This window comes from Rhincodon typus, chromosome 2 (genome assembly GCF_021869965.1).
Source record: "Rhincodon typus isolate 14 chromosome 2, sRhiTyp1.1, whole genome shotgun sequence".
Classification (NCBI taxonomy): domain Eukaryota; kingdom Metazoa; phylum Chordata; class Chondrichthyes; order Orectolobiformes; family Rhincodontidae; genus Rhincodon; species Rhincodon typus.
The window spans coordinates 1,958,928-1,986,545 of NC_063333.1; the positions used below are offsets into that span (position 1 = coordinate 1,958,928).

Genomic DNA, 27,618 nt, shown 5'->3' on the forward strand with positions numbered 1-27,618 from the left:
GCCTGCTGTGTTCATCCAGCTCTGCACCTTTGTTGTCTCGGATTCTCCAGCATCTGCAGTTCCTATTATCTCTCTCCATGCCAATAGATTCCACTTTGACTTTGAAAAGCATTGGGAGTCATTCTCTGCAGTGATGACTGCAGCCTGTTGCCCCTAATGTATTTAGATGGAAAGTGGTAGGACAAGATTTAAATCCAGATCTTGAGCCCTTGCAAAAATGATGCTTCTGACTCCCATCATTGGTCAATGTGCTAATGTTCAAACATTAGAAGTGACCCTGGTCTGAGAGTAAGAATGTTGCTGCTGACTGGAACTGTGATCGTTGTAAGCCAGCTTCAGGAGATTAACGCATAAAATGGAGGGGAGAAGCAACATGGACAGTTTTGTTTTATTCTAATAATGAGAGTCTGGACATGTTCTCTGGTATAGTACCAAATTCTAGAAAATGTAGAAGTTGAGTTTTCAATTTTGAGTCTCTGTTCTTAGCTGATTCCAGCTAGAATTGTTGTGAGGGAAGTGAGGAGAGCTGTTTAATAATTGATTTCACCGTCCGAACATGGGTAGGAACAGAATCAACTGGGATGTCTCCTCCTGTTTCCAGAGTTGGGTGTTGGTAAACAGAATGCACAGATTCAAGATGATTGACAAACAAGCCAACTGTACTGCTTCTCTTCTCCTTTTCTAGCCAAGTATTATCAGTGGATGGGATGGATTAGATTAGGTTATAATGTCTCTGTATTTAAATATGCCAGAGTTTGTGTCCGAGTCACCGCCTTTGGATCTGTATCTCCGCATGTCACTGCTTCCAGAAAAGGGAACTTTAAATCTAGTACTCTGCATGAGGGAGGGCAAACTAACAGCCCTTGACCCTCTGCTCAAACTATTATTGCTGTTCTGTGATTGCACCTCATTGCTTGACCTGATTTAGTTTCTTGGGTTGTGCTAGGTATCCTGTTCGTGACGATGCAGGTTTTCTTGGGGTGGCACAGTGGCTCAATGGCTCAATGATTAGCACTGCTGCATCACAGCACCAGCGGATCCTGGGTTTGATTCTAACCTCTGGCGACTGCGTGGACTTTGCACGTTCTTCCCGTGTCTGCATGGGTTTCTGCTGGGTGCTCAGGTTTCCTCCCACAGCCCAAAGATGTGTAGGTAAGATGGATTGGTCGCACTAAATTGCTTCAGTGTCCAGACATGGGCAGGCTAGATGGATTAGCCATGGTAAAGGCAAGGTTATGAGAATTTGGAGGGCGTGGTCTTGGGATGCTTTTCAAAGGGTCGTTGCAGGGTTGATGGGTCAGATGACCTATATCAGCACTGTAGGGATTCTTTGATACTATAATCTTTTTTTCTCCTTTTTCTCTTTACCTTCTCTTTCAGATTTTTGTATAGCTTTAATCTTCCACAAACTTCTTTTTAAATCTGCAGGCATATACGTAAATTAGTATTTACATTTTTGGAGCTTCTCTATAATTAGAAATATCTGCAATAAGATACTTCTTTATGAAATTTTGCTTTGGTCAATATAGTTTTGAAGAGAAGTTTGACCAAACTAACTAATTTTGAACACGTTGACCTTGGCAAATTGTCTGATGTTTCACCCTTCATTAACGTGTGATGAAGTTAAGTCTCCCAAGTGCCTCAAGAAGGCTATACTTGAATTAGTGAGGGTCTTTCCCAATTTTCTGATGGATTGAATTTCTCAGACAGTCAGAAAATAGAGGTTACAAAACATATCATATGATTGTGTCCAAAGAGTCAATGTGAGCATGTACCTTCCACTTGATCGTGGTGTCCCTTCAAGAGAATTGTGACCCCGGACTCGAAGCTTTTGTTTCTCCAAAGGACGTTCTGTTAAGCAATGAAAATTAGTTCTGATGTATCTTTGCAGATTATAGAAGAATTCTAGCTCTCACTGGATTTCAAATCACTCCAGACAAATTTCAAGATGGTAAACCCACATACAGGACATGAGACATCACTTGAACGCTTCCATGTCCACACTATCATTGGTTCTCTACAATCTGCCTTCTCACTAGGCACAACAAACGGAAAGAAGTTGTTAATGCTTAGAGTTAAATGTTCTTCAATGCAGAATTAAATTGTTAGCTCTTAATAAGTAGTTAACTCTGATCTCCTTGTGTTCACACTGGCCAGGTGTGTCACAATGATCATCTGGCCCTGCAGTGTTGTTGAGAAAATGTTATAGTCAATTATAAAGGATGTAATAGCGTAACGTTTAAAATTGTGATATCAAGCAAAATCAGCATGGCTTCATGAAGGGGAAATCATGTCTGACAAATTAATTAAAATTCTTTAGAGAAGATAAGCAGGATAAATAAAGAAGCAGCAATGGATGTAGAAGGTGTTTGATCTGCTACCACCCATTAGGCTGCTTAATAAGATAAGAGCCCATGGTGTTTGAAGTAATAGATGAGCATGGGTAGATGATTGGCTACCTAATAGACAGTGGAGTATTTTCAAGATAGTGAGAGTGGACCAGTGCCATAGAGATCAATGCTGGGGCCAGTTATTTACAATATATGTTAATAACTTGAGGGTTTGGAGTGGCATTGGGAATGAATATACTATTATCAAGTTTGTGTGGATGGCACATAAGTAGGTGGAAAGACAAGTGAGAATGGCAAGAGTCTGCAGAGCTGCGTAGCCAGGTTATGTTAAAGGGCAAAAATTTCGCAGATGGAATCTAACATGGGAAAATGTAAGGTTATGCACTTTGGTGGGAGAATAGAGGAGCTAATATTTTTAAATGGAGAAAAACTGTAGAAAGCTACAGACAGTTGGGAGTTCAGAGGGCATGATCTCAGAATAAGGAATTGTACATTTAAGACACAAATTAGGAGGAATTTCTTCTCTCCAAGGGTAGTGAATGTGCGGAATTCTTTACCGCATGGTCTGTTGACTCTGTCATTTAGATACATTCAAGTTGAGAGATTTTCAATCAATAATGGAATCGATGGCTAGGTGAAAAGCTAGGAAAGTGGAGTTGAAGGTTATAAGATTAGTTGTGATACAATTGAATGACAGAGCAGAATCACTGGTCTACTTTTGCTGCTGCATCTTATGATCTTATTTACAACTCAGTTTTGAACTGTCCCACAAGAACATCTCCTCTATTCTATTGAATCCCTCCATCGTTTTAAAGATCTGTAATGGATTATATCTCGGCTGTCTCCAAGAGAAGAGAGCCTAGCCTCTTTAGCTTTTTTCCTGTTGCAAATATATAAAACTCAAGGAAAGTGCAGTATAGCTAGTTTGAAGCTAAATCCAGAGTGCGAAACATATTTCTCTTGGCAAGCTGACTGACCCAGCGTGTGTTTTGTGGCAACCTTGCTTTTGTAACATCAACACGCATATGGTCCTAAAATAGGTGCTTTCAAAATGTATTAGGAATGATCCCTACCCTTCCCTGTGTCAGGGGAATGAAGTGCTACCAATATTTACAAATATTGACCTCTTCCTAAATTCGGTTGCCGTGCCAAAGTTAATCTTGTTAATGAGAAAATAATTGTACACCATTCGCTTTTTCCTGTTCTGTCGTGTCCAGTCCGAATGAACGTTGCAGAGAGCTAACGAGCAAAGTTGCAACCATCATTGTTGGCTATTCACTTATTTCATTTGGGAGGGGAGACAGTGATTTGTAATCCATTCTATAGTACAAAGTAGAACTTTGTCGAATGTCCAGAACCTGCACATCTAGGCTGTTATGTATGTGACCAAAGTTGCCCCCCCACCCCCTCAAAATCTCTCGACTTGTGCAATATCCATTAATATGAGGTGATAAATGGCACTTACACCAGTCTTTTTCTGGAATGCATGGATTTTCAATTGTGTAGGATTAAGGCTTGACATTTGAGATCAAGGAACTAGGTTATAGCGCAGGGTTTTTAAACTGTTAATAGTTTTATGTGTAGAGATATATAAGGAGCAGTAGGAAATGTCTGAAAAGCAACCCTGGGAAATCATTTAAAAAAAGAACTGTGGTCTATCTGGCTTGCAAAAACTAATGTCTCTTGACTTTAAATATCTGTTCAAATCTACCCTAAATTATGCCACACCATATGCCGATTGAGCAACCATTCTGCCCTCTGCCGTGGGTTGCCTAGGTGCTCAAAGCAAAGCATCCTAGGAAAGAGCAGGGTCATAGGCAGCTAGCTGAGTTCAGTTGACTATTTTTTTTCCTTTCTTGATCCAATCACTTGTATTTATCAATTGCACAGAGCTCCAGTTTGTTTTTTAATTTGCAAGATAGTGACATAATTGGGAATAGGAAAAGCTATCCAGTGGCAAAATTGGCAACTTAAAATGACAGTTGCTTACAGCAGTTTGTCAGTATTGACCACTGTAAATGACTAATCAGGAGACCAAAGTGCTAGGAAGTAAAGATGGCAGTAGATACATCCCTTTATGATGGGGATAGTTATCTACAATTGAACAGGGAAAACTAAGCAGGAAGCTATCAGATCATTTTATGATTTTGAGAAAGTGTCAACTTAATTCGTATTGTGGAGGTTAATGCAGTGACAGTAACTTTTTTTAAATGTGGCTGTCAGTTGGTAATATCTTGCAGGAAAACTTGACTCTTTCAAATAATGCCAAGTATTTCCACAGTGAATTGGAGATGGTAATCGGAGAAGGCTCAGATGACCTTGTCATAGCAAGAGCAAATTGGACACCAGTTTATGTCACTTGCTGAGGAATCTAATGTCTGCTTAAAATTGCAGAAAAACCAAATTGTTGGAATCAAACAGAGTGAGGGAATTAATGCAAGGTGTGCAGTGACTTTGAGGTCTGCATAAATGTTTGTTTTGCTCTGACGTGTATTGAGCTAGCTTGGATTTTGATTAAAATGTTGTCAGAAAAAAAGTGGACTGGTTGTAGATATGGAAGTTTAGGTCAGAGTGAATCATGAGCATTGCATTCAATTTGATTCCTTAAACCAGAGAATTCAGTAGATAAATGTAAAAATATAACTTGATATGGACACAAGAAGTTGTTGTTCTGGTAGGTTGCTGCAATGTAGTGTGCTGATTACAAATCAGGTTGAGGGGTCATAGTAATGAATATACAAGTGTCAGCCCAATATTTCACTACAGTGAGAAACAGGAGAGAGCTAATTAAATAGTTACAGTGCTGTTTGTAAAAACTGCTGAACCATATCAAAATAGAGCATGCTACCCTGCTCGCTTCATCAGAGAATATTATCTGCTGGACTTGAGAGGCGATATAGGAAGTAACCTGGTTATCAAGAATAGCTGGAGAATAAGAAATCAAGTTTTATTCTTTTGGCGGGGGTTGGGGGGGAAAATGATTTTGCAGCTACATTGATAAAAAATATACTTGGGTCGGGGTGCCTCAACAATATAGGTCTTGGATCAGTTCTTGTCTGATTTAAATTATTTGATAAGGGAAATCAGAATTATTGATAAATGCAAATTAGCTACCGAGTGTCAGGGCATGAGAGAACCATTGAATTTAAGTTTCTTTTCATGTGTATGCTAAGCATCTGTATGGACAAAACCAAACATACGCAGCTCATGAAGATATAAAGCTTTGGCCAGTTTTTAAAGTAACTTTTTCAAATGTCAGGAGATTCAAGTTTAAAGAAAATTGGAATGAGGGAAGTTAAGCAGACAGTGCTTTTAATTCACACATTCATGCATTTGTTATCCAGAATGTTCATTTGAGGTGGGTTGTTCAAATAGATTCCAGATATGGGGCCTGTAAATCGGCCCAAGGAGGTTTGTTGTTGGAGGCATAATGGATTGAAGAATATGAGACAATACTCAGAGTTGAGATCTGTGGAAATCAGATGAGCCTTTTTGGTCTTAGTGGCTTTTTTTTTGCTAAAATGTCTCAGGTTAATTCTGCAATCAACAGAGAACCTTTTTTGGGAAGAAGGAATTTAAATTAAATTAATGAAAGAGCAGAGTATTGCTGTGTTTCTTGCTGATCAGCGATTCTTCTGGACAAAATCATTCAACAATGAGCACCAGTGTTATTACCTCCTAGAAATGGCTCATGGGAAAAAACCAAGCCACGTTCATTTGTTCAACTCCACATGGAAGTATAATTTTTCATCAAATTGCAAAGCACTCCAAGCATCAAGCTGTGAAGTACTTTTCACCACCCCTATATGTTTATCTGTTGTGGGCTGCATAGTCATGATTTACTTTATTTTCTTTTGGCAGCAGTCATGTGCCATCTTACTGAAGTTTTTGATTTGCATCTGTACTCCACCTATCTTTCCCATAGGATTGGCTGATGCCAGCATTTGGTTTCAAAGCTGGATGCCACAAACACTTTCCTACCCACAATGCTAATGGTGTGATTGAAGACCTCATTCAAAAATAAGTCAAAGAACTTGATGCGATTGCCTCATCTTTTGGAAGATCTTCTGAAGCTTATTTGATGGAGCGAGGCAAGCTTCTCTCAATCATAAGAATCCACTGATTTAATTGAGAGTTTGGTTCTCGGTAGAGTGCTGCAATATTCCCTTTTTAGGAGTAAAGCTGTTTGTTATCTGGGTTTTACTCCTCTCTCTCTTATCAATGAGATATCAGAACTTGTGCCTTCGTGTCCTCCCAGTTGTGCGTAACAACATTGTGTTGTTATGTTTGGCAGCAAAAGATACCTTTTTCAAGAAAACCATCGCCAAAGGACTAGCTTGAGTATTTTGCCTTAATCAGTACCCTGCTTCTCAAGATCAAACTGATATATTAGCTAATGAAGGCATTCTCTTGTACATTACCTTGAACTGCAGCATGACATACTTGGATCACGGATGAGAACTAGTAAGTTCAACAGCCATACAAATCATTAGTGTGCAAATGAAGAGGAATTTCTGAAAAATATTACCAAGGAAGAATTAATAATATTGGTTCCCCACAACATTTTAAAAAAAAATCTTGGATGTGAGACTTCCTTCTTCCTTGTCCTCTGCAGCAATGACTATCAGTCACTGTTTTTGCAAACACTAGTGGAAACTCTGGGTGGATGCATACTTCACTAGTTTTTACTGAAGTGGTTTGTTGAACCCTGAGAAAGGAGTGTTGCTTCTACAGATGTGTTATTTGCTGTACCTCCCCCAATATACAGTCCAAATTGAGAAATTAGTGTATCTGGATTGTCAAACACTTGCTTGAAAACGTACGGCTCAGATGCTGGAAAACTTGTTGGTTCCAGCCAGAGGAAATGTATGAAACCAAGAAAGCTCAAGATTTTACTCTCTTCTTGTGATTTCTCCTATTTTATGTGAAGTTTTCACATTGCTGTTAGATTGCTGGTTTTCATCACCTCCTGTCAGTCATTCAGTCCTGTTACATTTAACTGCCTCGCCTCCACATCTTTACACCTTGGGTATTCCTTCTCTTCTCTTTACTGGCAGCCCCATCGCCACCTTCACGGCTGATCATCATACCATTTAAGATTCTAGTCTACTACTTTGTTTATTCCCGCAATCTGCACTGACCACAGATGTGGTGGTCCGTGATGTCCTTTCTTGTTACCAGATGCATCCATCTCAGCATCTGAAATTTCTTTAGTGTGCAGTTGTTGCTATCTGTATTTGTGCATTATATGTTCTGCTTTATTGTACCCTTTTTAAAAAAATAATTAAAGCAAGAATGTTCTGGCCTGTGATGAAACTAATTTTTTGAATTGTAGAAATTTGGCTACCACAAGTCATTTGGTAGTGAACTTTGTCATGCTTTTATTGATATTTTTGGCCTTTTATTGTACACCTTTCTCTGTGGTCACTGTGTATGCTGTCTGGGAGCACAAAGTTAGCAATGCACACTCCAATACGCAAGTAGTTTAATTAATTCTCCTTTTTTATCCTTTTGGCAGTCTGGAATTTGCTGCCTGAGTTGGTAGTGAAGACAGAGACACTAAACTCTCTTTAAAACCACCTCAATCTGCAGCTCAAGTTCTGAAAGCTGCAGGGCTGTTGGCCATGTGCAGGAAGATGGGATTATAAAAGACATCTGGGTGTCTTTGGATCAGCATGGACAAGATGGGCCAAATGGCCCCCTTCTGTTCTGCATCATTTCAGTGGTTCATTGTCAAAGAACAAACCTGCCCTGAGCTTCCAGCAAAACAAAGGGACGATTACGTTGCATCTGTTTAGCAGTCCTTTGGACCAACCAAGCAAATTATTTTAATGCAAGTAGTTTGGATTCCATTTCTCCTCTTCACGCAAAACATTGGTCAACTCTGAAGAGTTTAGATTGGTCATATTTGAAGCCCCTCACCAGCAAAAAAAAAATTTTGTTTCTCTGATCTTGTAGCTCAGTAACTAATCAGTTGGATTAAATTTTTCAAAGTCCAGAATGAATTGGTGATGAGTGGGGTATCTCTTCAGTTCTTACGACCATTCTGCCAAATTGTGGAAGCTGTCCTCATGCCATGAACAGTTTTTCTTAGATTTTGAATAGAAGAGGATTACCTTAGGCAGTTGTCGAATATTTTGTCTCCATGTTTATGAAGGAAACATTGAAAGTGAATTATTCATCTTGCAACAATCTCTACTAACTGGTTTGAATCTTGTTTGGCGTGTGCTGAACCTAGACTTTCTTGCAAGCTGAAATGTTGCTCACTGAAGAGTATTATTCTATTAGTGAAGAATCTTCACACTCAATCCTGTCTTTGCGGGCATCTACCTTGCCCTTCTGCTTACCAATAGAGTGTTCTCCATAATTCGAATTTTAGATGTTGACCGTTTAAACTTTTTGTGACCGTGTGACCTGAATCCTATCCAAACAGAGCTTTGCAAATAGTGTGCTTCAGCTCTTTAAAGTGTCCCTGGTCTGGTTGGGACCAAGAACTAATATATGGAAGGCTTTGCAAATTGGGTAGCGGCCTGAATTGTTCCCACTAAGCACTGCTGTCTTTCAATGCGTTAGTTAATCTCCTTATATGCAGGGCTTTGTACCTTCAAATTCTTAGAATCACCTTAGTAACAACACAGCTGTTACTCTTGTAATACTAGCGCTATATTTAAGGCGAATATTCTTGCCATAACATGTTATATTTTTCAGCAATACCCAACTATAGGTGCAGAACTCATACTATTTTTCAGTTCTTTCCTGAAATATGTTTGTTTTTAAAAATTTGGATGCAGGCCCTCAATAAATTCTAAGGTCTCTGGTAATTTGTCAAAATTGCTGATGGAGCTAGCATTATTACTCTGACAGAGGGCAAAGAATATCTAATATATAAATGCAGCTTTTATACATTGCTGTCATCTGATGCTGTAGTTTAACTCCATTAATGCATGTTTATTGTGTGCATGGAGCTGAACTAAAAAGCATATGGAAAACTATATCTCTAGAAAATTCATAATTTCAGCAATATGTTAATCTTGGCATTCAAATAAGTTTGACACAGGATGAGTAGAGTTTTAGCAAACAGGCTCGAGTTCCAATAACAGGAGGCATTGTCCCTTTCATTGAGCTGCTGTGCTCTCTCAGAAAAGCACATGTTTCTGGTTACTGGGGAGTGATCTGAGTTGTGCTTCTGTCTGTTAACTATTGATGACAATTTTTTATTTTGCTAATATTATTAAATTCCATCAGTTTCATTTGCAAAATGTCACTGAGTTGTGAAATGTTTTAATGTTTTAAGCTGGAACCGAGCATTTGATGGAACAGAACTGTCCTAACTACTAGTCTTGAGCAATTTTCTAACCATCTTGTCAGGTTTTCTTATAGGCATCAAAAGTCAACTAACTGCGTTCTTCCTCATTCATCTATTTTCCATAAACTTCAGGATAGCCTTGTGGGTGATGACATCTCTGATAAACTTCCAAGAATGTTGCAATCTGTGAAAACTTGCAAAAATCTTCCTGATTCCCCTGCTGTTCTACATGAGTTGTTGTAAGATCAATTCTCTTTTTCTCCAGTCGACAGCATCTAACTTGTCGGTCTTTCTGTAGCACCAGTTTTGAAATATTATCTTGCAAGCGTATCGTTGTGAACAGCTTTTCTATAGCTTTTGACTCCTTTCAAAGTAAACTTTGAGTTGAGATGTATACGTCAGAAAATGGAAATGAAACAAAATCAGGAAAATTTAATTTTTCAACCACTTGTTGAGGATTCTTTGCCAATCACAACCCTTTAATGAGCCTTCATTGTCTTCCATCAAAAGACAGCATTAGACAGACATTGGGTATGCCACTACCTCTTCAAAATGTCACGCCATGAAGAAGTGGAAAACCAGATAACGTCACTTCATACCTATTGGAGCCTTGATCCTGGGAGTTTCTTTACAGCTAAATATGAATTGAAGCAAAAATACTTGAAGGAATTTGGCAATAAGAGTGAACAATTTTCTTGATCTTTGAAATCATCTGGAAGAAGAGCATTGGTTAAGATAGGATAGTTTAATTGGAGAGCAGATGTCATATCCTCAGGCACAATGGAGCTATACCACATCATTGACTCTGTGGCCCAGTTCTTAGTTTCCATGTTTTGCTGTGGAACCTAGCATAAGCTGGCATTGAAGATTTCAACATTGCAGCATCTGTCCATGTTTACTGGAACAAAGAATTTTTTTTTTTTTTTTTTTTTTTTTTTTGCATGGCTACAATATTTGAACACGAGATTTCATACTGATGGAGGAACCCCTGACCTTTGAATGGTGGTTGTGCTGACTGACAACCTGGATCAAGGCCATTGCGTTTGTTCTCGCTTCAATGGGTTTGGTTTTGGCCTTATTAGGGGATTTATATCTGTGCTTTTCACATTCACTGCATTACAGTGGATCTGTGGCAGCCTTCATCTTCTAAGACTGTTAACGCCATAGTGGTCATCTGTGTTATGGCAGCTGCACTTCTGAATCATGAGCAATGAACTTCCATCGCATTTTCAGGTGTACTGTTCCAGCTCCCAAAAACTGAATAAGAGAAATTCTCTATCTCTTTTTTTGTTCTGTGTATAGTTTTGAATTTATGACCTTTTTGGTTATTGATCCATTCAAGAAACAGATTAGTTCTTTCTCTCATACCATTAAATCTTTCAAGTGTGAGTATGTCCAGTGGATAATCATCTTACCTTTGTGCCAAGGGAAATAGGGCCAAAGTTCTAACTTCTCACAAATGGAGATCCTTTAACCCTGGTAAATCTGCATCTTTTCAATTATATTCTAGGCTCGGATAAAATTTATTTTATGGAGATCCCCCATTATTGAGAAGTAGAAAGAATTGAATGCTTGAAAACAGTTGGCTGTAATTTTAGGCAGTCTTTTCAAGTGAGGACAGGTGCACATCTGATTTATTCATCTTCAGCCATTGCTTCGAACTTTGCTATTAGGAGCATTGTCTGACAATCCAGGACTCCAGAGATGCACTTCAGAAATTCCTGTCATCTAGGTGGCATTCACGAGAAGCTTTTGAAGATTTTTGAAAATTATGTTGTATAAATGCTTGGTACTTGAAGAAAAGTCCGAAACTAAAAGTCATTCCATTGATATGTCTAACTTGTCGAATCAGAAAGGCTTTCTTTGGGTGTGCCTGTTGTTATATGTCTGCATCTAAGAACAAGAAAATATCAAGGTATGAGGAACTTAACTCGAGAACCTTAACAATGAACATTACTACGTTGCCTTTCTACCAGGAAGAATGGATAAACTATAAAGGTCCTAAGAGTTAAATAAACTTTGCAGTATACAGAGTCACCTTTTTTTAAGGCAAGAAAGATCAGCAATCTTTTTTTCTTTGAAATAACATTACATGCTTTAGATAGACCTTTTTAAGTTTCCACACGGTAAAATTCAGGTTGGTGACTTTTCCCCTTCAAGTGATATATAAAAGCATGGTGGCTCTGTGGTTAGCACTGCTGCCTTACAGCGCCAGCGACCCGGGTTCAATCCCACCTTCGAGTGACTGTGTCTGTGTGGAGTTTGCACATTTTCCCTGTCTGTGTGGGTTTCCTCCGGATACTCCAGTTTCCTCCCACAGTCCAAAGACGTGCAGGTTAGGTGGATTGCCCATACTAAATTGCCCATAGTGTTCAGGGACGTGTAGCTTAGGTGGGTTATGAGGGGATGGGTCTGGATGGGATGCTCCAAGGGTTGGTGTGGACTTTCTGGGATTCTGTGTGATCTCACTTACTTTTTTTCTTGAAGTTGTTCAGGACAATCTCCTATCATCTGATTGTGATGCAGAAGACAAGTCTGCATTAAAAAAAACTTTGAATTTGTGCTCTTGAAAAATGCTCTCTGCAGCTTTGGGTTCCTGGATTTGTTGAACTAGAATTTTTCATGAATGTTCGACATTCCTGTCTTTATTTATGGATATAACCTTGTTGTCCATACTGTACTGTAATGATAAAATGAGAAGAGCTAGATTTTTAGGACTTTATCACAACATCAATCTTTCTCAAATGTTTGCTAATTGAACCTTGGAAGTTGTCAATCGGAATGGAGGCCACTGTCTGGAACTAGCTTGTAGGAGTCCCTGCCTATGCAGTTTGGACTGGTTCTTTATGCTATCCTGGCCTCCAGAAATTATAGCTCCTTTTAAATGTCTAATCTCATTTGTCTTGAATTTCTGAAGAAGGGTCCTGACCCGAAACGTCAGCTTTCCTGCTCCTCTGCTGCTTGGCCTGCTGTGTTCCTCCAGCTCCACACTGTGTTACCCCCTTGATTCAATGAATGTTCATTTCTTGATAAATCCACCATATTGATTTGGTGTCCCTTTCTGGTTACTTCTGGGACAACTTTGGAAACCATATGGATCAGAGCAAAATTCCATCTTTCCAAAGAGCCTAACACTAATGTCCCTTCCACCATCATACAGTCAAACTGTTGATTTCAGCTCTGTAGACACCTTCAGAGCTTTCTGTAGGTCTTGATTTATTTGCTGCACTCTTCATTGGTGACAAAACTGGTGACTCATGAACGGGCTACCACAAGGTGAAACCTTCCTACACTAACTACTGCAGACATGTAACCTCATGCCAGGTGATGAATCTAATACCATGAAGCATTTACATTGAAGATGTTAACACAATTAGTTAATAAGATCATCTCCAATATCACCCTTTAAGAGGAGTCATTTTGAGCCTTGAGATATGTTTTGATTTACTACAGATTGTTCACTTTCATTTCCTAACAGTGTTTAAAGCATTTTCCTGAAAGACATGGAGAATAAATGAATGAGGAAGGAAGAAGATTAACTACCTTCGTTTGCTGTGGTGGTCTTGCCTTTTTTTTTTTGAATGTATGTTATCCTCCACATATCTCGCATATACCCACTTATCCCGCTGTTTCTAGCTCTCATTTGGAGTGTTTTGACATTTTACTAAATGTTGACAAAATTGTTTTCCTTTGCTGTGTAAGCATTACCTACCCTGCAGGCTGCCTCCATCGATAAAAGAACCGCGGACCGGTGTGTGGCCACGGCTCTTATACAGCTTAGGAGTGGGGAAAGATCATATGGCCCGTAAGAGACTTCAGTGAGGTTAGAACTCATGGAGGGAAACCGTCCAGGTAATTTCCCCTATTGGATGATGGGACTGTCCTGAGGTATGTGGAGGATAAGAAAGGGAGAGAGAGAAGGTAGGTAATCTTGCTGTACCCAGATTTCCTTGTAAATTCCCATAAAATATTTGTAGTGATATGGTACTAATAAAATTACTTTTTGTCCCTGATTTATAAAAGTACTGGGCAATCAGGATCGTACCAGTGGACTAGACAGCACAGAGCATAATTAGAAGAGTGCTCCCAAGCACTCTGTTTAAACCCTTGCTGAACAATGAAAGCCAAAAATTAGCCCTCTCCTCCCTTTTGATTAGAAGTCCTATATGGCTTGTCTGCCAAGGGTGTTACTTAAATGTGAAAGAGAGAATTCCACCTTCACTGCCTGGCTTTGTAACCATCTCTTGAAATCTCAAAAATGCCACTTTGCTCAGATGACAAGAAATCTGTGTTGGGAAATCTATCTGGAATTTGCTTTTCAGTTAAACCCTAACTGTTCACTCAAATTAGTGTTTCTGGTGTACTGTGGGAATTGGTGTAGCATACCAGTGATGAGAGCTTCCACTATACTTTCACCAATAAACTTTCCCTGCAAATGTGAAATTACTTGTGGTGTAAAGTATTGTCACTGGCTGCTGCAATCTGGTTGTGTGAATACCTGCTGTTTTGTTTCTCTTCCTCCCAACTCCGGCACCCAGAGATTCTTGACAGTGTTACCAGTTCCCACTGAATAAATTAGGGAAAGGTAGGTGTAGTATTTATTAAGATTATCTTCTGTCCTCCAAGACCTGGCTTTATGCCTGGCTGAAGAAAGGTGGAGGTGAAGGCCTCTTCTATTTCCAAGGGCTTTTGAGGACACAGTTACACAGTTCACCGTTGTTTAAAAACTGTCTCTATCCAATTCCCCAACTGACAAGGATTAAATAACTCTTCCCCAAGTTCAGAATAAACGAGGTACTTATTCTACAATCTAGCTTTGAGGGATCACAAGCACTGTAAGTATGGCAAGCAGAAGTTGCTGGCTTGATGAGCAATGGTTTGAATTTGGATTCAGGTGGGTTGGGGTATTGCAGGAGGCTGGAGAGCTCTGCATTGTATCTGAATAGTTCCAAATCTGACCTTGAGTTCTTCATGCTGTCAATTGGATGCAAAATGACAAATGTTCAGTTTCCCAGCACTGCCCTCCTTCCTGTTCAAAAAAAAAATCAAAGACTTGCTGCAGTGTCCAACTTGGTATAAATGTAAGTTTTCTTTCCGCCCGGCAGTGCACGAATGGTCACTTGATGTGTGCAGGCTGTTTCATTCACCTGCTGGCTGATGCCAGGCTGAAGGAGGAACAGGCCACCTGCCCGAACTGCCGCTGTGAGATCAGCAAGAGCCTGTGCTGCAGGAACCTGGCCGTGGAAAAGGCGGTGAGCGAGCTTCCCAGCGAGTGCGGCTTCTGCCTGAAGCAGTTCCCACGCTCCATTCTCGAGAGACACCAGAAGGAGGACTGCCAGGACAGGTAATGCACTTAAACCTCAGAAACAGGCAGGTTATTAACCAAATCATGGCCCTATTGATCCTGATTTTTATTTACTGTGCATAGGGTAGGTGGGGACTGCAGGAAGTCGATTTTAGAGTGGCAGGAATGTCTTAACATGCACAAGCATTTTTTTGGGGCAAAGCAAAAAAAAAGTCTGGTAGTGGTAGTGACAGTGCCCACTTCCCTCTTCCTCCATTATTTTATGTGCACTGCGCAATAATAAATGACAAGTCCTAATACTTGGTAGAGCAACAACCAGTTTCATGCCCATAAAATATTGCAACAAGTCTGAAGAACACGGAACAGCAGGTGTTTCTGTTAGCCATGTGTTACTTGTCTTATTTTTGGAAAAAAGTCTCTTCTTTGTAAATTAGATTCATAGAATTTTACAGTCCTGAAGGAGGCCATTTGACCCATTATGTCTGTACCAGCTCCCTATCTCTGTAGCCTCTGAATTCATCTTTTCAAATATACGTCCAGCTCTCTTTTGAAACCTTCTCCACCACCTCCACTCTCCCAGGCAGTGGCATTCCAAATCCTAACGCATGAGTAAAGAGGTGTCTTCTCATCTCACTTCTAGCTCTCTTGTTGACAGTCTTGAAATTGTGACTCTTAGTTACTGACATACCAACTTGGGGAAACAGAATATCCTGCTTTACCCTGTCGAAATTACTGATATCTTCACTGGTAATTTTCATGATTTGACTTCTTGTGAATGTATCTTGTGTAATGTAGCTAAACAATCCATTGCCTTGCTGTCCATCCTCGGAAACTGATGGTGAGTGTGTTGGGCAACATTGTAAAGGCAACAGTTTAGGGTTTGACCAAAGTAGCAGGAAGCATTACTGCAGCACAAATTTATTAGTTGTTTCAATAGTACTATCTGGGAGAATTCAGTTGACAAATCATTGCCAGTTGTTTGAAACTAAACATATTTTAGCCTTTGCCTTGATTTCTTTCTAGCGTGCAGCACTAGCTTCATAGATTAATTTCACTTCCCTAATTTGATCATTTTGTTCAAAGTATTTTTAGAGTACAGCCAAGTATTTCTGAAACCATCTCACTTCAAAGCACCTTCTGCCCTGAAATTGAGAGCCAAATATTTTGGGGGAACAGGCCCTGATGCTGTGCAAAGTGTTGATTCTTTCACTTGGTACGCTGCTGTAATTGCTGCTTTATTTTGAAAGAAAGCAATTGCCCTGGAGATTTGCCAGGGAGCAGAGATTATTCCATGTATTTAAGAATTGATCCAGAATCTTGTACATTCTTTGTTCTCTAACCTCTATCAATGCTAATCTCTAGCAATGTGCTACAAATGCAGAGGTATCCTCGAGTCTTTTCCTTTTTTTCCTTCCTGGACAAGTACCTTGTCTTTTTTTTCGGGAATCTGCAAATCTGTTTGGCCGAACTGTATTTTGAACACATTTCTGATGCAATAGCTACTTGCGAGCCAGAGCCTCTTGTAAACGAACAAATCCCCCACCAGTCAGGACTGGCACATATTCTGAGGTTACACAAGAGTGGGGAAAGGAAATAATGAAGAATCCCAACAACTGTTTTATCTCCTGTCTTCCAACCTTGTATTTTGATCTTGCTCAATTAAGTGTCATAGTATGTAGTAGGAAACTTTGAATTCTTAACTGGCAGTCAGTTTAACTCCTAATTCGAAGCAAAACCTCAGAGCAAGGGTAGTTCAGTAGGCTATCCTTTGTTTTTTTTTTTCCTACCACTGACAGCAAAAGTGGTGTGTTCTGGACACATTTTGCCATTCAATTCTCAACTCTACTTTCTAAGTTAATATTCAGAGGAATCCTTACAATTTGCCATCACACCTTAGGCCCCAGCACCTGCAATTTTTAGTAACTGTTTGAAAGTGTGATAAGGCTAATTATTTTTCATGGTTTTCCTTCATTTGGAGACTCTTGGTGCCTGACCTTGTATTTTCTCTCCCATTTGTGCTGTTCAAGATTTGTCTTGAGCCTTGGATCTTTCCTTGTGATTGGCACTGCATCTTTCTGAAATTGCCTTTTGAGGACAGCATTGGAAGTTCCCTTATTTGGTTGAGATGTTTATTTGTGTGACTTAGATGTGAGCGATCCTTTACCACTGTTCAAAAAACAGCTGGTTCGTTTGTTGTCCCACCCAACTTTGTTCATTCACCCGTGTTGCTATAAGCTTTTGAATCACTTTGTCTGGTTCAAGGCTATTCTGACACACAAAAATGGATAGCTAAAGTTTTCTAACCAGGATTTTCTCCTGTTTCTATAAGGGTGCTGTCTTTAGCTCTCAAGTAGAAATTGTTCTGAGGGCATGGATTTCTCATGGGAGCACAAAAGGACTGACAAATTGAACAACATTCTATATTGTTGGAAATGTCAGAATCTGTGAGCTTCAATGTCTTTCAGACTCCACTGACAGCCTCATTAATTGAGGCAGTGTGTAACAAAATCAGTTTGGGAGTGGGATTGTCCATATTGTCACGAGGGAGAAATGATCCAGGGCTCCCATCCCTAGTCCCAGTCCACTGCTAGGAAGTATTTGCATATATGGGCATTTTGGGTATAATCTGACTTGACTTTATCAATCTTTGAATGGCTGTTTAGGTTCTTGCCAAAGGAATCATACTTGCAAGAGAAATTGATGTATTTACGAAGAGAGAAAGTTAACAAAAATAAGTACTTTCTGCAGTACTATTCAAAACAAATATTAAATCTACAAGACTGGCAACACTTGACCATTGCCCCAGTGTTACATCCTCAAATGCTGATTTTGACCTTGATTTTTCTTTGGAAAAACTTAGAGATTCCTGTAGCTAGGTGTAGGAACATGGGAATTGCTAGATTACTTCATCTGTTTCACTTTTGATTACCCTAGTAGTCACATGATACAATGAAAATAAAATTGCTCACTAACTTAACAGGAGTGTGGGTACCAACTGAGTACAACAGAGGGATACCAAGGGGCAAAGAACATTGGGAGAGATGGATAGTACTAGGGCAGAAAATGGTAAGGGATTAGAGGGAAATAAGAGTCTGAATTAGTGTTATAGTGAACATACATGCATGCTGAGAGAAATAAATAAGATTAATGACTTGCAGATGCAGATAACTATGTGGAAATATGATGCTGAGGTGATAAGAAACCTAACTCCAAGAAGAGGAGGACAACATATAAATATTCCTAGGTACGTTGTGTTCAGGAAAGGGGGAGATGTAGAAGTGTTAAACATTTTGGTGCTGGAGAACAGATGTCCCAAAGGAATCAAAAACAATCTATTTGGTTAGAGCTAAGGAACAAAAAAAAGTGCAACTGCACTGCTTGGTGTAGTCTTCAGGCCATCAATAAGTGGGAAAGATGGAGAGAAATAAATTTACAATGAAATTAGAAGTGCACTAACTATGGAGTAGTTGTAATGGGTAACTAACTCTCTGAATATTGCCTTGGACAGTGGTAATGTCAAGGGTAGGGAGGGGCAAGCATGTACAGTTTACAGTATTCAGAAGAATGATCCACATTGATATGTTTCCAGTTCTTGAGGAAGTGCTATTTTAGAAATGACGTGGATCAGGTGTTAGTAGGGAACATTTAGAGGACAGTGATTTTAATCATAAGGCTTAGATTTATGGAAAAAGACCTCTTAACTGTGAGGTAGGGTAAAAAGGCATCTGGTCCAGTTGAATTGGAATAAAGAGGAGCAGGCAAAATTGCAACTGAAAAATGGGCTACCTTTAAAGAGGAGAATTGAAGTACAGTCAAAGTATATTTTCATAAAAGGAAAAGTTAGAGCAACCATATGCAGAGCTGCCTGGTGTCTGGTGATTTTAGTTAGATGGAGCAGAAAAATTGTGTTTAGGAGTGATGTCAGGTGGAAAATAGAGGCTGAATATAGAAGCTGTGGAAGATGGGTGATAAGCAAATAATAAAAGCAAAGAAAGCGTATGAGCATAAACTGATCACTAATTCAGGGAAATCCAAAAGCCGCCCATCGGCCTATAATTAGTAAAAGGCTAGTAATGGGAGGCGGAACCAATTATCGACCAAAAATAGGATTTATGTATATTGGCAGGGGCCAAGGCTTCTATGTTGTCTCTCTCTTCCATAACTAAGGTATGAAATGAATGTTTTGCATTTGTCTTTACCAAGGACGAGTTGTTGCACAGGTAATAGTGAAAGAGGAGCTAATCCAGAAACTTGAAACGGATAAAAGTGTTTAGTTAATATAGAAGCATGTGATAAACATGTATCATATTAATTTTGGAATTTGGATCTTTTAAAAATAGCAACAGATGGATTTCACTTAGTCCTGTGAAGGTTTATTTTTAAAAAAGGTCAGTCATTTGAACAGTGACCTAAAATACATCAATTCCAAGAAAGCATGTGAATGCATGTGACTGGCACAAACTCCTAAAATGATGATACTATTGAATTTGTAATAGAGTAAACACAAGGAGGCCATTAATTTGTTTTTGACTTCAGAACAGAAGGTTTAAAACTTTAATTCAGAAGGATCAGCTGTTGAGTTCTGAAGCAGCCAAGCAGCAGAATCTGGTTTTAGTTGCCGAGAACTAGTCACTTTTTATTCACTCGTGGGCAGGGACTTCGTTGGCTGGGCCAGCATTTATTGCCCACCCCTGGTTGCCCTTTAAAAGGTGATGGTGAGCTATCTTCTTGAGTCATTGCAGTCCTTGTCCTATAGGTAGATCCACATTGTCGTTAGGAAGGGAATTCCAGGATTTTGTCCCCCAGTGACACTGAGGGACTGGTGATGTATTTCCATGTCAGGGTAATGAGCAGCTTGGAGGGAACTTGCCGGTGGAGGTGTTCCCATGTATTTGCTGCCCTTGTTCTCCTAGGTGGAAGTGGTCATGGGTTTGGAAGTTGCTGTCTGGGGATCTTTGGTGAGTTCCTGCATTGCATCTTGCAGAGAGCACACGTTGTTGCTACTGAGCATTGTTGGTGGAGAGAGTGGATGCTTGTGAATGCAATGACAGTCAAGTGGGCTACTTTGAGCGAGATGGTGTCAGGCTTCTTGTATTGTTGGAGCTGCAGTCATTCAGACAAGTGGGTATTCCATCACACTCCTGAATTGTGCCTTGTAGATGGTGGACAGGCTTTGGGGAGTCAGGAAATGAGTTACCCACTGCAGTATTCCTAGCCTCTGACATGCTCTTGTAGCCACTGTACTTTCATGGCAGATCCCGTTGAGTTTCTGGTCAACTTTAACCTTTAGGATGTTGATAGAGGGGATTCTGTGCTCGTAACATCATTGAATGTCAGGGGCAGTGATTAGATTGCCTGTTATTGGAGATGGTTATATGCCTGGCATTTACGTGGCACGAGTGTTACTTACCACTTGTTAGCCCAAGCCTGAATGTTGTCCAGGATGTTGAACATGGACTGCTTCGGTATCTGGTGAGTCATGAATGGTGCTGAACATCGTGCAAATGTCACTTCTGAGCTTATGGTGGAGGTAAGGGCATTGATAAAGCAGCTGAAGATGGTTGGGCCAAGGAACTCCAGAATGTCCTGGAGCTGAGATGACTGACTTCCAACAACGACAGCCATCTTCCTTTGTGCCAGGTATGACTCCAATCAACAGACTTTTTCCCCTGATTCCCATTGATTCCAGTTTTGCTAGGGCTCCTTGATGCCACCCTCGGTCGAATGCAGCCTTGATATCAAGGGCTGTCACTCTCCCCTCACCTCTGGAATTTAGCTCTTTTGTCCGTGTTTGAAACAAGGCTATAATGAGATCAGGAACTGAGCGGCCCTGGTGGAACCCAATTTGGGTGTCATTAAGCAGGTTTGCTGAACAGGTGCTGTGATATCACTGATAATGACGCCTTATATTACTGTCTGAGAGTACACTGATGCAGAGGTAATTTGCGGATTCGATTTGTCCTGTTTTTTTGTATGCTGGTCATACCTGGGCAATTTTCCACATTGTCTGAGGTGCCGGTGTCATAACCATTTGAGAAAGCTTGGCTAAGGCAGCAGCAGCAAGTTCTGAAGCACAAGTCTTAAGGGGCCCTGTATCCAGTGCCTCCAACAGTTTCTTGTTGAATCAAATTGGCCTGAAAATTGTCCTCTACGATGCTGATGATCACTGGGATTATTCACTTGGCACTTCTGGCTAAAGATCGTTGCAAATGCTTAAGCATTATCTTTTGCGCTGATGGTTTTGGGTTTCTTCCATCACTGAGGATGGGGATATTTGTGGAGCTGCCACCTCCTTCAAAAATTAGCCTAATTGTCCAGCACCATTCATGACTGGATGTGACAGGACTGTAGGGCTTAGGTCTGTTGCAGTTGATTTTATTTGTGAAGGATTCAAGCCAAGTGAGTTTGAATAGGAATTGTCAAGTTGTTAAAACTGAAAAAAAAGTTGCCTATCAGATGTGAAAGGTGCATGCCAGCAGACTTGGAAAGGAATCAAAATTTCACTGCCATTGAATAACTCCAAAAAGGATAATGTTAGAGAACATGTTGAAACTTTGTTTTACCATTTGTCTTAAGATCTTTATCTTCTATTTATATAAACTTTGTAACGAAGTGTAACAAATAAACGTGCGACCTACCAAGCCAAGTTTTGTTCTTGGATCTGACATTTTCAGTATTGCAGTCAGCTGGATGTATGGATGGGCTATCTTTGTTTAAAAGTTAATAACACACAAAGACCAGATGAGATTCATCTGAGTATACTGAAGAAAGTGAGTAGAAATTGCAGAGCTGCTGACCGTAACTATTTAGTCTGTTTTAGAGACTGAAGCAGTGCCAAAGGACTGGAGAATTGTCATTGCCTCTCTGGTAGGGAAGCTTGTAGAAACAATTTAGAACAAACTTGATTGTCACTTGGGCAAATGAGGTTTAATTAAGGAAAGTTATCATTGATTTGTTAAGGGAAAACGTGAGCTTTTTCATGCTGTTCCAGGTTTGATGAGGATAGTGTTGTTCATGTGGTATAATGGACTTCCCAGAAAACATTTGATAAGCAACTGCACAACAGACTAGTTAGAGGTCACAATAAAAGGGGCAGTAACAATATGAATGCAAAATTAGCCAAGTGACAGAAATGAAGAGTAGTGGTTCTTGATTGTTTGTTTATTTGTTTGTTTTTTTTTCAACTGGACAAAGGTTTCTAGTTCCCCAGGGATCCGGACTCCTCTTCCAGATGTATATTCATGATGTTGATCTGGTGTATTTGGTGGATAGGGCACAGTTTCAAAAATTGCAGATGATTTAAAACTTGAAGTATTGTAAGCCATGAGAAAGATAGTGATAAAATGTATAAACAGCTGGTGGGTGTGGAGGGAGATGGGGGATTAAATTTAATGCACAGAATTTTTACAACATTAAAGTGGATAATTCCCTAGAGCTCAATGGTATCTACCCCCAGGTCATCAAGAGAGGAGATTGCTGGGGCCTTGACCAAGACCTTTTTATCCTCGCTAGCCACTGGAGAGGACCCAGAGGACTAGCAAGTAGCTAATGCTGTTCTTATGTTCAAGAAGGGAAGTAGGGATAATCCAGGGAACCACAGACCAGTGAGTCTCACATCAATGGTTGGGAAGCTATTGGAGAGAATTCTTAGGGATAGGATTTACACACATTTGGAGAAGCGTGGCCTAATTAGGGACAGTCAGTATGGCTTTGTGCAGGACAAGTCATGTCTTATCAACTTGATCGATCACCTTCATCACCTCAAAATTCATTGAGGGTAGAGCACTGGATGTTGTTTACATGGATTTTAGTAAGGCCTTTGAGAATGTCCTTCATGGTAGGCTCATCCAGAAGATCAAGACCCATGGTATCCACAATGACTTGGCCGCATGGATTTGGAATTGGCTTGACCATCGAAGACAGAGGGTATTGGTGGAAGGGTGTTTTTCAGGCTGGAGGTCTGTGACTAATGGTGTTCCACAGAGATCTGTACTGGGACCTCTGCTGTTTACAATCTTCTACACTATTCACAACTCCACCGATCTTTGTATCGTCTGCAAACTTACTAACCCATCCATCAACATTTCCATCCATATATATATGGGTTCTGGGCACCACACTTTAAACGGGACATGACGGCATTGAAGAGGGTGCAGAAAAGATTGAGTGATCCCAGAGGTGAGGAACTGCAGTTCCGTAAATAGATTGACTGTAAGAATCAAGAACAGAAGATGACTGTTAGGCCCATGGTCTGATCCACCATTCAGTGAGATCATAGTTGATCTGATTGTTCTCCACTCCACTTTCCCAACCTTTCACCTTTATCATTTTATTCCCTTACTAATTCAAAATCTATCTCTGCCTTCAATATACTTGATGACCCAGCATCTACAGCCCTCTGTGGTTTCAAAAAAAAAATTCCACAGATAGAGTTTTCTTTGAGAGAAGAAATTCTTCCGTTTCTGTCTTAAATTGTGACGCCTTACACTGGGTGGTTTTAGACTCTCTGACAACCTGTCACCATCTACCTTATCAAGTCTCCTAAGAATCTTGTATGTTTCAACAATGTCTCCTCTCATTCTTCTAAACTCCAGTGAGTACAACTCCAACCTACTTAACCTCTTTTATAAGAAAACCCCTGCATACCCAGAACCAGAACCCAGTGAACCTTCTCTGGACTGCTTCCAAGCTCTGCCCTTCCCTTAGAGAAGGGAACCAAACTCTTCATGATATTCCAGATTTCGTCATTTTTTTTAGCAACAGCTTTTTTTTTGCTCCATTCCATTTGAAAATAATGGTCAATATTCTATTTGTCTTGCCGTTTACCTGCTGAACTTGGCTAGTAGATTTTTATGATTTGTGAAGGAGTACCACCAATCTCTCTGAGCTGCAGTTTTGATTTAAATAATGTTCAGCTCTTCTTTTTCTCCTGTTATCTCTCCCTTTCCGACATTATATTCCATCTGTCATGTTCTTGTCCACTCACTCAACCTGTCAATGTTCCTCGGCAGACTCCTTGTTTCACCCTCATTTACTGGTTCTTGCCTATTCCTGACGTTTGCACACTTGGTGATGGTAAACTTTGTTCTGTTGTCCAAGCCATTGATAGATAAATGGGGACTGTTCTCCTTGCAGAACAAAGTTTGACAGGCCTGTTAATATGGATATTCAAGATCACGAGGGATTGGAACAAAGTAGAAAGAAGCTATTTCCATCGGTGAAGGATTGAGAAACTGAGGACGCAGTGGTTAGGGTCAGGGTCTGGAATACACTGCCGAGAGTGTGGTTGAGAATAGAATAGAATTGAGGCTTTCAGAAGGGAATTGGTTTATCTGGGTGTGAAGAATGTACAGAGTTACAGAGAGAAGGCCAAGGATTGGCATTTGGTGAATTATTTCATCAGAGAACCAGCACATTCATAATGGACCGCCTTCAATGTAACCATTCTATGAATCTACAGTCAGGGCAGTCTTTTTAATTAGTTTACTTTAGACTCTGGTGTGATGGAAGGAGCCCCTCGTGATGGAGAACTTTGGAAATCATGGGACTAAAATCTTTATTATTTTTCTCTCAAGTATGTTACACACACTGTCTTAATTCACTCGTGTATCATGTGTTCATTTTCTTCAAGTGTCTGGTAAGAGGGAAGTTCCTCCTGAGTTTCTTTTGGGTATGTAATTGCAATAATAGTAATCAGTTATCAAAATAAGGGGAAAAAAAAACTTTCAAATCTTTTCACCCATTGGTCAGGCTTTGGAAAGTGATTTGTCTGTTTATTCTAGTATGTTAGATTCCTAGAAAAGTTACAATTCAAAGAGTCCATTAAGCCCGTCATGTCTGAACCAAACTAAGTAAACTGATGAAGGAGCAGCACTCTGAAAGCTTGTGATTTCAAATAAACCTGTTGGACTAAACCTGGTGTCATGTGACTTCTGACTTGGCGCTTGTGTGGTACAGATATTATTTGCCAATTGTCGGCACAGACTGCATACTGCCCAGGTCTTGCTGCATTTGGACATTGTTTTAAATAGAATAGAATAGAAATTTACTCTCACGTGTAATTTTACTTATAAAATTTTACACTTTTTCAAGTCGCCCTACCGTGGTGCCTATATTAATGTCAAAGTCACGTGATAATTTTTTTAAAAAAAAAAGGTAAAATTAAGACAAAGCTCATTGCAGTTCAGTTAATGGCTCCTGGGCTTGGAGAAAGCTGATTAAGGAACAGTGGAATACCTTGAAGATGTAGCCAGGACAAGAATGCCAAGCCTGGACGAGAACACCTGCTGATTGCTGTAATACCTGGAACCGAAGAGGAAAAAGTATCTAAGGAGTGACTAATGTTGCTGAACATTGTAGAGTCAATAAATGAACATTCCCACTCCATCCTTTATGATAGAGGGAAGGTCATTGATAAAGTAGTTGCAAGTGATTGGGCCTAGGCCATTCAATTGAGGAACTCCATAGATGTCCTGAAACTGAGATGATTAATCTCCAACAATTATGAGCACCTTCCTTTATGTCAGTCATGACTCTAACCAGCAGAGAGTTCCCCGGATTCCTGTTGACTCCAGTTTTCCGTTTATGGCAACGGCAGTCACTCTGCCCACACAGCTGGAATTCAGGCCTTTTGTTCACATTTGAATTAAGGCTGTAACGAATCATAGAATCCCTACAGTGTGGAAGAAGGCCATTCAGCCTATCGAGTCCAGACCAATTGTCCAAAGAGCATCCCATCCAGACAACCCTGTAACCCTACTTTTCCCATGGCTAATCCACCTAATGTACACATCCCTGGCCAGTTTAGCATGGCCATCCCACCTAACCTGCAAATCTTTGGATGTGGCCGTAGCACAGCCCAAAGTGGGTGTCAGTGAGCAGGTTGCTGAGCAAGGGTTGTTTGATGACACTGTTGATGACCTCCGATGATTGAGAGTAAGATGATGGGGTTGTTATTGGTCACGTTGCATTTGTCCTGCTTTTGTGTGATAGGACCCACCTGGACAATTTTCCACGTTGTTAGATAGATGTCAGTGTTCTTAGCTGTACTGGAAAAGTTTGGCGAGTGGCATGGCAGGTTCTGGAGCACAAGCCTTCAGTTCTATTGGTGGATTGTTGTCAGGGCTCATAGCCTTTGTAGTATTTAGTGCCTCTGGCCATGTCGGGTGTTTCAAGTTGGCTTTACAAGGACACAGATAATGTACCGGCAAGGATGGGGTGCATATAATTTAGTGAGACAGAGGAACTGAACTAAATCTATTAGTAGAGAAATTAGTTGGAGAAATTGATGAGATTTGAAGGCTGGTAAATCCCCACTTCCTGATAATCTACATTCTAGAGTACTTAAGAACGAAATTGTGGATGTATTGGTCATCTTCCTGGATTCTATAGATTCTAGAACACTTCCTAAAGATTTGACAGCAGCTAATGTAACCTCACTATTTTAAAAAAGGCAGGAGAGTGAAAACTGGGTATTACAAACCAGTGAGTCTGATGTGGTAGTGAGGAAGATGCTAGAGTCCATTACCAAGGATTTTATAGGGATCATTTAGAAAACAATGGTGGAATCAGACAGAGTCAGCATGGATTTACAGAAGGGAAATCATGCTTGACAAATCTCCTGGAATTCTGATGCGGTTTACTTACTGTCAGAGTACTTCTGACAAAGTACCACAGGAGGTTAGTTTGTAAAATTAAAGCACATGGGATTTGAGGTAGTGTATTAAGATGAATAGAAAATTAATTAGAAAATAGGAGACAAAAGGTAGAATTAAAGGGGTCTTTTTCTGAACAGTAGGCAGTGACTAGTGGGATACCACAAGGATCAGTATTAGTACCCCAGCTATTCACTATATATAAAAGATTTAGGTGAGGGAACTAAATGTAATATCTCAATTTGCAGGTGACACAAGGCTGGGTGGAACGGTGAGCTGTGAGGAGGATGCAGAAATGTTGCAGTATGACTTTTTTCTTTATTCATTCACAGATGAGGGTGTTGCTGACCAGGCAGGATTTATTGCCCAACCCTAATTGCCCAGGGGGCAGTTTAGAGTCAGCCATATTGCTGTGGGTCTGGAGTCACATGTAGGCCAGACCAGATAAGGATGGCAGTTTAACAGTGTGGAGCTGGAGGAACACAGTAGGCTCCGAAACGTCAGCTTTCCTGCTCCTCTGATGCTGCCTGGCCTGCTGTGTTTCTCCAGCTCCACACTGTGTTATCTCAGACTCCAGCATCAGCAGTTCTTACTATCTTTAAGGATGGCAGTTTCCTTCTCTAAAGGACATTAGTGAACCAGATGGGTTTTTCCTGACAATCGACAATGAGTTCATGGTCATCATTAGGTTCTTAATTCCAGATATTTTATTGAATTCAGTTTCCACCATCTTCCCTAGTGGGTTTCGAATCTGGGTCCCCAGAATGCATCTGGGTCTCTGGATTAATAGTCCAGTGATAATACCATTAGGCCATTGCCTCCCCAATTTGGACGAGCTGAGTGAGTGGTCAAGTGCATGGCAGATGGTAGCAAAAATAGAAAAGCAGGTTATTACTTGAATGGCTTTAAATTGAGAGCGGGGAATGTTCAACGAGGCCTAGGTATCCGTGTGCACAAGCTTGCATGTACACCAGGCTGTAAAGAAGGCAAACTGTATGTCTG

The 27,618-nt window shown here is 40.3% G+C and overlaps 2 protein-coding genes across 8 annotated transcripts in view; one reads left to right on the plus strand and one right to left on the minus strand.

The window, feature by feature from the left end:
• Positions 1–27,618, minus strand: part of LOC109924381 — a 236,088-nt gene that overhangs the window by 40,993 nt on the left and 167,477 nt on the right. The window lies entirely within an intron of this gene.
• Positions 1–27,618, plus strand: part of cyhr1 (cysteine/histidine-rich 1) — a 100,712-nt gene that overhangs the window by 12,150 nt on the left and 60,944 nt on the right. For 2 of the 4 annotated variants that reach the window (XM_048612882.1, XM_048612874.1), the window contains exon 2: positions 14,763–15,001. In XM_048612882.1, the coding sequence (XP_048468839.1) occupies positions 14,781–15,001 (221 nt within the window). In that variant the 5' untranslated portion in view covers positions 14,763–14,780. Of the gene's footprint in view, positions 1–12,068; positions 15,002–27,618 lie in introns of those variants that run through there. The other 2 variants (XM_020532904.2, XM_020532905.2) reach the window with 2 other exon arrangements.